The sequence below is a fragment of the Ahaetulla prasina genome, chromosome 2 (genome assembly GCF_028640845.1).
Source record: "Ahaetulla prasina isolate Xishuangbanna chromosome 2, ASM2864084v1, whole genome shotgun sequence".
In the NCBI taxonomy this organism is placed as follows: domain Eukaryota; kingdom Metazoa; phylum Chordata; class Lepidosauria; order Squamata; family Colubridae; genus Ahaetulla; species Ahaetulla prasina.
The window spans coordinates 221767439-221780015 of record NC_080540.1 but is presented as its reverse complement, the minus strand read 5'-3'; the positions used below and the strand labels follow the sequence as shown (position 1 = coordinate 221780015).

At 38.8% G+C, this 12577-nt stretch overlaps 1 protein-coding gene across 1 annotated transcript in view; it reads right to left on the bottom strand.

Annotated features, from left to right (window-relative positions):
* The window catches only part of FREM1 (FRAS1 related extracellular matrix 1), a 111998-nt gene that overhangs the window by 16886 nt on the left and 82535 nt on the right, over positions 1-12577 (bottom strand). Inside the window, exons 25-29 of the mRNA XM_058169048.1 lie at positions 12045-12459; positions 11441-11642; positions 6531-6675; positions 2122-2251; positions 31-103 (exon numbers count right to left, since the gene is read on the bottom strand). Of these exons, the coding sequence (XP_058025031.1) occupies positions 31-103; positions 2122-2251; positions 6531-6675; positions 11441-11642; positions 12045-12459 (965 nt within the window). The remainder of the gene's footprint in view (positions 1-30; positions 104-2121; positions 2252-6530; positions 6676-11440; positions 11643-12044; positions 12460-12577) is intronic.

Below are 12577 nucleotides of genomic sequence, written 5' to 3'. Positions count from 1 at the left end.
CCATCACCTTAACCACTGATGAAAGCTCACCTGGATCAAACTGAATAAGTCTGGAAGGAGGAAGGATGAAATCCTTTCCTGATAAAGCAGTCATTTCATTAACCTAAGAGAGAAAAACAAAGCTATAAAGTAGAAGCTCTGAGTCTTTTACCACAGATAGCCAGTCCCAGATACCTGCCATTAGGGTTTAACTAATTATCAGCTTCTGTGCCTGAAATGTAGCTAGCCCTCTACTATGTTTTTAGTTTAAATCCTTGAATAGGGACACAGGTGAAAGTAAAAGGAACAGCTATCTTTGACAGATAATCAAATGAACTGCAGTCAAATGAAAGGAAGGAATAAAGCAGAGCCAAAACAAACAAAAACAAAGGAATTTAAAGTACTGAAAATTCGATTTGTAAAAAATTATCCCTAGTGTATTTAAGTTTCTTCAGGGAGAGAAAAATGCATTTTACTTAATGAAGCCTTTGCTTTAAGGGCATGATTTCAAAAAAGACAGCTTTGGTAAATATCTTTTTCAATTCCCACAGCGATTTTATTTTTATTTTATTTATTTATTTATTCGAATTTTTATACCACCCTATCTCCCGAAGGACTCAGGGCGGTTCACAGCCAGATAAAAACATGCAAATAATACAGGTAAAAACAACAATTAAAAAACTTATTAATTAGGCCGAATTAAAAATATCACTAGAATAAAATAATATAAAACCCCATTAAAAACTAAATTTAAAAACTAAAACCCTAGGCTAGCCCTGCGCAAATAAATAGATGTGTCTTAAGCTCGCGGCGGAAGGTTCGGAGGTCAGGAAGTTGACGAAGCCCTGGGGGAAGCTCCTGGGGGATTGTACTGCTATGCTTCTGTATAAGAGAATATGCACAAGATGGAGGATACATAAGGAATTATTAAGAAAGCCAAAAGCAAAATATTGTTAAGCTGTCTATAAACATGAGGTTATTCCATTTAATAGCGTGAACTAGACCTTTTGGCATAAAAATTTGTATCAAAAAACCTTCCACCTAATTTCTGCCTTTGAAAATATTTGCTCTAGTTTAGAGTGAAATCTGCATATGGCAATATTTGCTGCAAGTTAAAGGTTCCGTTAACCCACCAGGGATTCCCATATATAAATATAAAAACTAAAAAACAGTTGTGTGTGCGATGGAATTCAAAAAAGTCCAAAGGGCAATTGTAGCCATGCAATCAAAGCTGCGTTCCTCTGGACATGCATGTGAGGATATTGATGCACATACACAAGATGTAGATTTTGTATTGCAATTTGGTTAATAGACTCTACTCTCCCAAGAAATGAACACCTTGATGTGGTGGGAGCAGTGAGTTACTTCAGTGATCCTAACGCAAATGCAAGAGGAAGCAGTAGGTTGTGGTAGGGTCACTCTTTCCAATGTTAAAAAAGAAGGGGGGAATCTAAGAGTAATATACAATGGGGTAAAGGCAGATGTAGGGCACCAAACTTTCTGACACAAAGAACATGAAACTTAAATACAGATGAAGGCAATGGCCAAGCACGTCTACATTATGCAAAAATAGATACGAACTATATGGATATGACTGAAGATGAGATTCTCAGGTTAAAGGAGAAGATGAAATGAACACACAAAAGCTACAAAGGAAATCTAGTCACTGATGGCAGCAGTATTAAAATCATCCACATGCATCTGAAATGTAATATATTGGATGTTTTAGGAATAAGTGCATAGGTCTAGAATGAGCACTTTAAATCAGGTCTTACCTTGTATATGTGATAGTAATACAGATACTGCAAAAAGGCATTGCTAGGTATGTGCTTGGCTATAATCCAATTATGATAATATATAATAGAATGAGTGGTTTTCCATCAACATCTATGTTACAGAAATATATGTAGCTATTCCAATGCAACGAAAAAAAGGCATTGAGGAATTCAATGGCAAATTCAATAGATGTTAGAAGCAAAATAGGAAAAAAGGATATAGCATTAATAACTGATGGTTTGAATGTAAACATTGGTATTTTTGGACTTCAACTCCCAGAATACCCCAATCAGCAGACATATTCTTAATTTGCATGTCCTTAATTTGTGTGCCATAAATACATATATATCCATTGTGATGAATTACCTTCATTGCCACAAAAGCAGAATCTCCCTTGTATCCTGATCGGGTGATTTTTAAAGATAGCACCTCCTCGTTTTCACACATTTCATACGCATCTTGCTGCAGTTCAATTTTAGACCATTTTAGTTCTAACCTATTGGAAAAGAGAGGAAGAAAACATAACAAGGAAATCTCATAAAAATCCTCCCCCCCAAAAAATTCCCTCGTTTGTCTCTTTGTTGTTAATGGAAATTTATTTTTTCTAGCTGTTTGTCACTGTTTTAAAGAGAAGAGTTCTTTTAAGAGTGGTAAGCAGTTGGTCTGATCAAAATTAAGCTTCACTTGGGTTTTTATCTGTAGTTTTATGTACTATGTAGAAAGCAAAAGAGCTTTTGCATGGACTGATGACAGCTATTTCTAAGTTTTTTTTAATTATTATTGGTTTAATGCACATGGAAATAGAAATGATTTGATCTCTGGCTTCCAAGTTTATACAGTAGAAAATAGGAACAAGCTAGCAAGCATTCCTTAATCTGGTGTTAGTTTGACAGAAATTGCAAAAGACAAATAGGCAAAGGTTCAGTGAGAGTAACAGAGCAAAATGAAAAGCCAGTTTGGTACAGTGGTAAAGGTGATGGTCTAGAACAGGGGTAGTCAACCTTTTTGTACCTACCGCCCACTTTTGTATCTCTGTTAGTAGTAAAATTTTCTAACCGCCCACCGGTTCGGGGGGAGATTCACGAGCTATTCTGGGACGAGGCTATTTTGTTTGCGGTCACACTATAGTGCCATTTAGTTTCACTTACGAAACGTGAACTAAACTTATGCGCGGACGATACAAATTTAAATTGTCACGGGGAATTTTATGAAAACTGAATGAAAATGTTTTTAAATAATGCTATGAATTTTTTTTTAAAGTCAATTAAATTAAAAAAAAGGAAAGTGCTTCAGTATTGGACAAAAGCCCTACCGCCCACCATGAAAGCTGGAACGCCCATTAGTGGGTGGTAGGGACCAGGTTGACTACCACTGGTCTAGAAACTAGGAGACTGTGAGTTCTAGTCCCACCTTAGGAATGAAAGCCAGCTAGGTGATTTTGGGCCAATCACTCACTTTCAGTCCAACCCACCACACAAGCTTGTTGTCATGGTGAAAAATAGGAAGAAGGAGCTTTATGGTATGTTCATGGCCTTGAGTTACTGGTACTTATTGTATAAAGCAATAACAGTGGGGTAAAAATCCAGTAAGATGGAGATAGAGGACAAAGAGCAGAGGAATAGGGTGTGCTCAGTGAGTTTCATTTTTCTTTTTTAAAGTTACAAAATAATTCTTCTTCTGTTCCCATCTATAATTTCATTTAATAATGTCTACAATTCTGCAAGAACAACTACAATTCTGTAAAAAAACCAAAAAAAAGCACCTTTGGGACAACCATGACCCGGGTGACTGAGAATCTCCATAGGCATTTACACTGGACAACTGTCAATGTGATTTAATTCTAATCTATCACACAACATGATCATACGAAGAAAACAGCAAAAAATAAATCAATATCTCATTTTTATTGGATTTTGCTTTTTTTGACTAAGGACAGAATTCAGATGATGGAGATACATATTATATTTAAGTATCCTCATTAAATGAAATCTACTGGCTGTAGACTTTATGGCAGCAACAATCAGCCCTTGGGCAAAGACCCAATGTCATTAACCTCCCTTCTCAAAGTGACATTGCCTTCTCTCTAATGAAGTACTCAGCAGACTGCAGAAAGCCAAGGGAAAGCCAACAGGCCTTCACGCCCTAATACGAGAATGCTACATAACAAACATGGAGGGAGGGAGGGAGAGAGAAAGAGAGAGAGGTAGGTAGCAGTGGTGGGTTGCTACCGGTTCACCCTGGATCGGACGAACCGGTAGCAGCAGTGGCGGGAGGCTCCACCCACCTGCCTGGACGCTTCTGCGCATGTGCATAAGCGTCACACGTGCGAACTGGTAGCGATGGGTTTTGAAACCCGCCGCTGGTAGGCGGGTAGGTAGGCAATTTTTACCCTCATATTAAGGCTGCAACCTGAACCACTTGTCCATTCTACATCTAGCAAATCGAAGGATTTCGGAAATTCAGTGGGAAAGTACCACAGTACCTTCTATTTAAAAATAAATATAATTAATGCTGGAAAAGAGGTAAAACAGCACTGAAGCAACTGTTATCATTCCATGGTGTTCCTTTTTGCGCTCAAAGCCAAAATAGCAAAGAAATACACAACAGAGAGGTTTCAGTTAAAGCCACCCATTTTGTCCTTCCAAGGAATCTGATCCAATTATATTAAAAGTGACACCTTACAGAACTTTTCCCATACTATTTGAAACGCTAACAAGCCAAAAAAGAATAATGAAAGAAAACTAGTTACACTAGGCAGGATTTTAAAAAGAGTCTGCTACTTTTTATTGAAAAGTATCGGCTTTGTGAAATACTACTGCTTGCTTTATCAGATGCTTGGAGTAGCTAAAACTGAGCTACCCCCGTTAAGACACTCTATGCATTCAATGAGGTGAGCTATAGATTCAAACAACATTACAGGGCTACCTCTTGTCCATCACTGCTGCTGTAAATAGAAGAATGCAAATGAGGTACCTTTAAATGACACTGGTACATTCCAAAATATACTGTTTCTACCTTCGGATACATTGTTTTATGCTGTATGCAGATTTTAGTGCTAGATAAAAGACAGAGCATGTGCTGACAGCTGTTATTGAAACACTGTTGAGAAAAAGGTCAGGTTTTGGGGAAGCTTTCAAAATATAATTACACTCTTGTCATTTTGAAAAATCTTACGAAGGATTGTTGCATAGATTTGCGACATGCTAATATCCCAGAACTAGAGTGACCTCTAGCTGTCAGAAAAGCACATCAAAAGGTAGGTTTCCCCGTTTCCAAATGGAAGTTTACTTTAGTGACTAATTTACAGCAAAACAAGTAGAAACGCTTTTTATCAGTGTCATCATTAATGTTGTGCTGTCCTGCATCACAATGAGCACAATGCTTGTCAATCCTTCGCTAAGAAAACAGACTCTAAAAATGTGTCTACTTTTCGCCAATTCAATGCATATTTATGAGAAAAAGAGATGACTGCTTTGAGTTCAGGTAATGAATTGTCCTGAGAGCTCCTAAGATTGGGGCAAAAGAGACATCCACCCACCCCAAGCTTTCAACCTACAAATTGAGGAAGGAAGAGACCTTTGTGCCACTCAGAAGAACTTGCAACACAGAAGCTGCAGCAGAATTTCCTGAAGAAAAGCTGGGAAAATAAGGTCCAAGTGCATTCCTGTCTCTATGCAATAGCCAATGAAAATGCAGAGGGCTGTCTATAACAAAACACAGGAGACAAACTGAAGAACAATACTTGAGTGGCATAGCCTGGAAAACTCTGCTTTCAACTCAGATCATGAAAGCATAGGTGGAGGTCTCATTCTCAGTAGGCAGGAAGCAATATTTATTCCTGCCAACCAGGGGTGAAATGCTACCGGTTCGTACCGGCTTAGGCGAACCGGTCGTCATAAAAGCCTTTTTTTTTTACCGGTAGTAAAAAAAAATGCTACTGGTTCATTGGAACCGGTATTTCCAACAATCAGCTGTGCCGCACGATTTATATTCGCTAGAAAGCAGGAAATCCTGCTTTTTTGTGAATCTAAATCGCAGGGCACAACTGTTCCCCCCTCCCTGTTCTACTTACCTTCTTAAGCCTCCTTTTTCTGCGCTGTGTGCTAGCACCTGTAGTGCGCATGTGCGCACAGCACGTGTTTGGCATGCACGGCACATGCGTGCACAGCGAACCGGTGGCAAACCTTGGAGGATTTCACCACTGCTGCCAACCCAGAAGCTGTTGGTGGTCCATACTCATCATTTGGGGCCACCTAGCAGGGCAGATACACCTTATCTGTGCAACAGGAACTTCTCAGCCTGAATTTCCCCTCTGCCAGGATATCTTCAACAAGGCAATTTCTTAGCTTTGCCTAACTTTATGACTAAGGATAATGATTAAATTCATATATCCCATTAAGCCATAAACCCAACCGCTAGGCTCACATTGCATTAAGCCAAACCAAGTGAACAACATTATGCCTTAATGCAGTGGGTAAACCCAGGAAAAGCATATGGGTGCACTGTGAAATCTAAATGTATTTGAACTATTACTATCATTTAAGAGTCAACATGGCAGCAATTTCCTGGACAAAAAGCTTTCTTTCAATGAAACAATGGCAGATTTTTTTAAAAAAAGACACTGCTTTGGTAGTGGATTTTGCAGTATAAACCCATAAGGCCCAGCAATTCCATTACTTTATTTCAAAGGTGTTCATATGGGGTCTGTCTTAAGGAAGCAAGCAGCAATTATTGGGAATGACATAAGCATTTAGAGAAAGGAAATCTTAACTTACATTTGGGGGAGGGCAGTATGTCCTTCAGGATCCGTAACCTGAAATTCCAGATCATCTGAATTCTCCTCCCAGTAAGGATCAATGACATAAAATATTATTTTGCTATTTAAATCTTTCTGGTTGAATTGTTCTTGAATAATTTCTCCTGATAAAATAAAGAAGATTATAGAAAAAAATCAAACTGTTCTTTAAAAAAGGTTGTGTCCATGTTTATCTATCTATCTATCTATCTATCTATCTATCTATCTATCTATCTATCTATCTATCTATTTATTTATTTATTTATTTATTTATTTATTTGTCACAAGAATATATATAAGTATCATATAAAAAGATTATATAGTATATAAACATATATATGAGTAAATATTAGGAGGTATAAGCATATATATATATATAGGAAGAAGAAAGAGAAATACAATAGGACAGGAACGGTAGACACGTTTGTGCTCTTATGCACGCCCCTTATGGTCCTCTTAGGAATGGGGTGAGGTCAATATTAGAAAGTTTTTGGTTAAAGCTTTTGGGATTGTGGGAAGAGACCACAGTCAGGTAAAGTATTCCAAGCACTGATGATTCTGTTACAAAAGTCATATTGTTTATCAAACATTTTCAAGCTATGGAAACTGCTAATTAAAAGACAAAAATCAAAACAAATCCCAGAGACCATGATCAAAAAATTAACGTGTACTGATAGAAAATTGCTTTCCCACCCCCCACACACTTACGGAACATAGGCTTCCACAGTTTGAGCAACTGTGGGGTAGTCATTTTTTAGAGATAAGCCAGAGATCAATTGTTATTTGGTTGGGTAATTGAAAAATCACTGAAAAATGTGGTGTGGCTACCAATGTATCAAGAAAGAAATACAGTTCACTAGGTAGGATGGGGGTTGTATTGTTAATTTAATGTCAATGGCAGAAAATAATGGCTTAAATGGTTTGATCAGTTTTTCAATTACTTTTCAAATTGGAAGGAGTTAGCCTAGATGTTTTGTCTCAAAACACCAAAAAATCTCCTGGTATACTCCCTATATACGCAGTTGTACAATTCACATCATGCTTTGTTTCCTCCAGCACAGAGCAAGGGTAGCATGTTTAATCCCGTATAGCCATCATCCAATTTTGAGGTATGTAATTCAAATTTATGAATGATCCATTCCAGAAAATTCATGTAAGTGTTTGGGAATACAGGTAGTCCTCAGTTAATAGAATAGAATAGAATAGAATAGAATAGAATAGAATAGAATAGAATAGAATAGAATAGAATAGAATAGAATAGAATAGAATTTTTATTGGCCAAGTGTGATTGGACACACAAGGAATTTGTCTTGGTGCATATGCTCTCATTGTACATAAAAGATACCTACATCAAGGTACAACACTTACAACACTTAATGATCATCATAGGGTACAAATTTAACACTTAATGATACAACACTTAATGATAGTCATAGGCTACAATTAAGCAATCAGGAAACAATCAATTACAGTATAAATCGTAAGGATACAAGCAACAAAGTTACCATCATAAGTGGAAGGAGATGGGTGATGGGAACGATGAACAGATTAATAGTAGTACAGATTTAGTAAATAGTTTGACAGTATTGAAGGAATTATTTGTTTAGCAGAGTGATGGCATTCGGGAAAAAACTGTTCTTGTGTTTAGTTGTTCTGGTGTGCAGTGTGATGCAATTAATAATGGCAATTGGAGTTTCCATTGTTAAGCCATGCGGTCATAAAGCATGATATCATGTGACCACATTGCTCAGTAACAGCAGTTCTTATTGCTGTCATTAAGTGAGGATGCTGGGACATTAAGCATGGACCTCCTCATGGTTTTCTATAAGCAAAGTCAACAGGGAAGCCAGGAGGTAGTTGCAAATCTCAGGCTGGTGGGCAGGTACGTGGCTGCTATGGTGAACCGCAAATGTGTGAGATGCAGGATCAGCACTCCAGAGGAGAGGGCATGCAAGCTGTTGCCATAACCCAGCACAAGGTGCTCTGAATGGCAGGAAGGCATGAAAACAGCTGTCTCAAACTAGCAAGACCACTGCCAGAGCAGGAATGACTGCTGCCAAGAATGGTAGGGTGTATAGAAGGCTGCTACACCCCAGTACAAGCATAGCCAGACTGGGGGGGGGGCTGCTGCTGGAGGTGGGAGGGTACACAAACAATGGGGACGGGAGCAACTTACAGGGATGTCATGCAGCCTTCTCTGCCAGCTTCTCTGTTAACTTTGCTTGTGAGAGGCTAGCAGAAAAAGTCACAAATGGCAATCACATGATCACGGGATACTGCAACCATTATAAGTCCAATCTGGTTGCCGATCACTTGGATCATAATCATGTTAATTGCAGAGGTACTTGGGATGGGCAAAAATATGAGGAGCAGTTATAAGTACTGCTCGTTTGGCATTGTCGTAACTTTGAACTGTTGCTGTTGCTCTTTAACTGAGGACTACCTGTAGACAGACTTTTGCAAGACCTCTCAAAATAGTTCCCAAGGAATTGACCAAGTTTCCCCAAACTTTGTACATTTCTGTACAGAGCCCAGAAAGGCAGGAACCCTTTGATTGCTCAGCCTGGCAGAAGTAGGAACTGTTATGATCAAATCTGTCCTGCCTTCCCAGATTTGCCTCTTTGCTTCTAGTGGATCTCCACCAATCCCATTGCCAGTGCTACCACCGCTGCTGGCAAAGGAGGTTCTTTCCAGTAAACATGAACAACAAATACGCAACAGCAAGGGGACCAGGAGAATCAATGGGGAAAAGCAAGCATGTAGGAGAAATCGGCTCTAATTTATAAGACATATCATCAATTTACAAAATAGGACAGAGCCATAGAGGGAAAAAAAGGCTACCAATTATTTTTTAAAATCTAAATAGATGCACAGCTTGGAGCTATATGTTTCTGTAGAATCTCAACTATATTTTATTGCCAAAGTTGTCTAATTTTTCCATAACAAAATCTGCAATGAGCAATCCCACACTTGGCTTTTATAGTGATATTACTACTCATTCGAAGAATGTCATTGGCATCCAGAAGCAATCCTCCAATTCTAACTTTTCCCAGGCATCCTCTGTCTTTCTTCTTCTCACAATACATCAGTTATGTAAAAAGAACTGGAAGAATGGTGAAATGATTTTTAATTAGTCACAGTAAGACTACCCTTCTGGGAAGGAAAATAGTGTCAATCTTCTGGGAAGGAATAAGGTAGCCAGTTAGGTCCAGTGGTTAAGGTACCAGGCTGGAAACCAGTAGACTGAGAGTTCTAGTCCCACTTTAGGCATGAAAGATGGTTGGGTGACTTTGGGCTAGTCACTCTCGCAGCCCTGCACACCTTCCAGAATTGTTGTTGTGGGGACAATAAAGTAGGATGAAAAACAGCTGTCTCAAACTAGCAAGACCACTGCCAGAGCAGGAATGACTGCTGCCAAGAATGGTAGGGTGTATAGAAGGCTGCTACACCCCAGTACAAGCATAGCCAGACTGGGGGGGGGGCTGCTGCTGGAGGTGGGAGGGTACACAAACAATGGGGACGGGAGCAACTTACAGGGATGTCATGCAGCCTTCTCTGCCAGCTTCTCTGTTAACTTTGCTTGTGAGAGGCTAGCAGAAAAAGTCACAAATGGCAATCACATGATCACGGGATACTGCAACCATTATAAGTCCAATCTGGTTGCCGATCACTTGGATCATAATCATGTTAATTGCAGAGGTACTTGGGATGGGCAAAAATATGAGGAGCAGTTATAAGTACTGCTCGTTTGGCATTGTCGTAACTTTGAACTGTTGCTGTTGCTCTTTAACTGAGGACTACCTGTAGACAGACTTTTGCAAGACCTCTCAAAATAGTTCCCAAGGAATTGACCAAGTTTCCCCAAACTTTGTACATTTCTGTACAGAGCCCAGAAAGGCAGGAACCCTTTGATTGCTCAGCCTGGCAGAAGTAGGAACTGTTATGATCAAATCTGTCCTGCCTTCCCAGATTTGCCTCTTTGCTTCTAGTGGATCTCCACCAATCCCATTGCCAGTGCTACCACCGCTGCTGGCAAAGGAGGTTCTTTCCAGTAAACATGAACAACAAATACGCAACAGCAAGGGGACCAGGAGAATCAATGGGGAAAAGCAAGCATGTAGGAGAAATCGGCTCTAATTTATAAGACATATCATCAATTTACAAAATAGGACAGAGCCATAGAGGGAAAAAAAGGCTACCAATTATTTTTTAAAATCTAAATAGATGCACAGCTTGGAGCTATATGTTTCTGTAGAATCTCAACTATATTTTATTGCCAAAGTTGTCTAATTTTTCCATAACAAAATCTGCAATGAGCAATCCCACACTTGGCTTTTATAGTGATATTACTACTCATTCGAAGAATGTCATTGGCATCCAGAAGCAATCCTCCAATTCTAACTTTTCCCAGGCATCCTCTGTCTTTCTTCTTCTCACAATACATCAGTTATGTAAAAAGAACTGGAAGAATGGTGAAATGATTTTTAATTAGTCACAGTAAGACTACCCTTCTGGGAAGGAAAATAGTGTCAATCTTCTGGGAAGGAATAAGGTAGCCAGTTAGGTCCAGTGGTTAAGGTACCAGGCTGGAAACCAGTAGACTGAGAGTTCTAGTCCCACTTTAGGCATGAAAGATGGTTGGGTGACTTTGGGCTAGTCACTCTCTCGCAGCCCTGCACACCTTCCAGAATTGTTGTTGTGGGGACAATAAAGTAGGATGAAAAAACAGCACTGTGTATGTTCGCCACCTTGAGTTATTTATATAGAAAAAATAAAGGTGGAAAAAATATATTTTTAAAATCTTACATCCTTAATGAAACATAAGCTGTAATACCGATAAGATATGTTACATAAGGCAGGTTAGGACACAAGGTTATTAGGACACAATACCTGTTGTTATATTTTGCAAGTAACCATACTGAGGTCCTCGTACAATTTTAAAAACAATTTGATCATCTTCAGTATCACAATCTGATGCTTTCAAGGACCGCGTTGTAATGTAAATTCCATAGTTGCCATTGTGCAAAAGTTCCACATCTGAAACTGCATGAAGATGAATAATTTCTGGGGCTGTGTTTGCTGGACTATCCACCTGTAAGGAAAAAAAATAATTTCTATTAATGGTCAAAGATTAGATTGTAATGAAAGTAATGTGTAACTTCTACTTTGTGGAAATGAACACTTGTATAATCAAAATCAACATCCATGCTGTGAACTGGACTTCATATCATATAGAGAACCAGGCACACGTAATCCAATTTATATTTGAAGGTTCTGCATGAACTGGATGTCTGCATGAACTGGAAAGAAAACATACTGAAATGAATTTTGTTCTATTTTAAACATAAGCATACTCAGTCTTGGTATCCCTTGACTGCTTCAGGCTGCATTATAATATTATTAAATAAATAATGCAAATGTATCTTATGTTTGCATACTTTCTGTGTATTGAATTAAGTTTGTACATGAATGTAGGCATTTATGTAGAACTTGCCTGAATAATAAATGGTAAGGGGTCTACTTGCAGCTTGTTGTTTACAAGAAATCCTTGATTTACTCCATCTGTTGCCATAAATGAAAACCTGTCCATCTGAGAACCACCTCCTCCATGTCTGTAGGCTACATTCAGATTGTCCACATCTTGTTGGCTGAAGTTTTGCTGCCATAATCCAGTTTCCCTGTTATAGAGTTGACCGTATTGTGGGAACTGTGTTAGGAGAAAAGAAAGATTTTGTGGTGGTGTATCTGGGTCTGAAAGTTGGAGAATATCTGGAGAAAGAACTGCCGTGCTGCCTTCAAACAGTCTCAGGCCCTTGTTCTTGACCACGCTGGGTAAAGCTTGATCCACTGTCTCCAAGATGATCTCAAATTCTCCATGTTTAGTTCTTAGCCCATTGCTGATGATGAATCTGGCAAAAAGAGGCAAGGCATCCTTCAGCATGTGTTCTTGTTGCACCATCTACTGAAATGAAACAGACACCTTTACTGAAGAGCTTGTCTCTTACTACCTATGAGAAAAATTAAGTC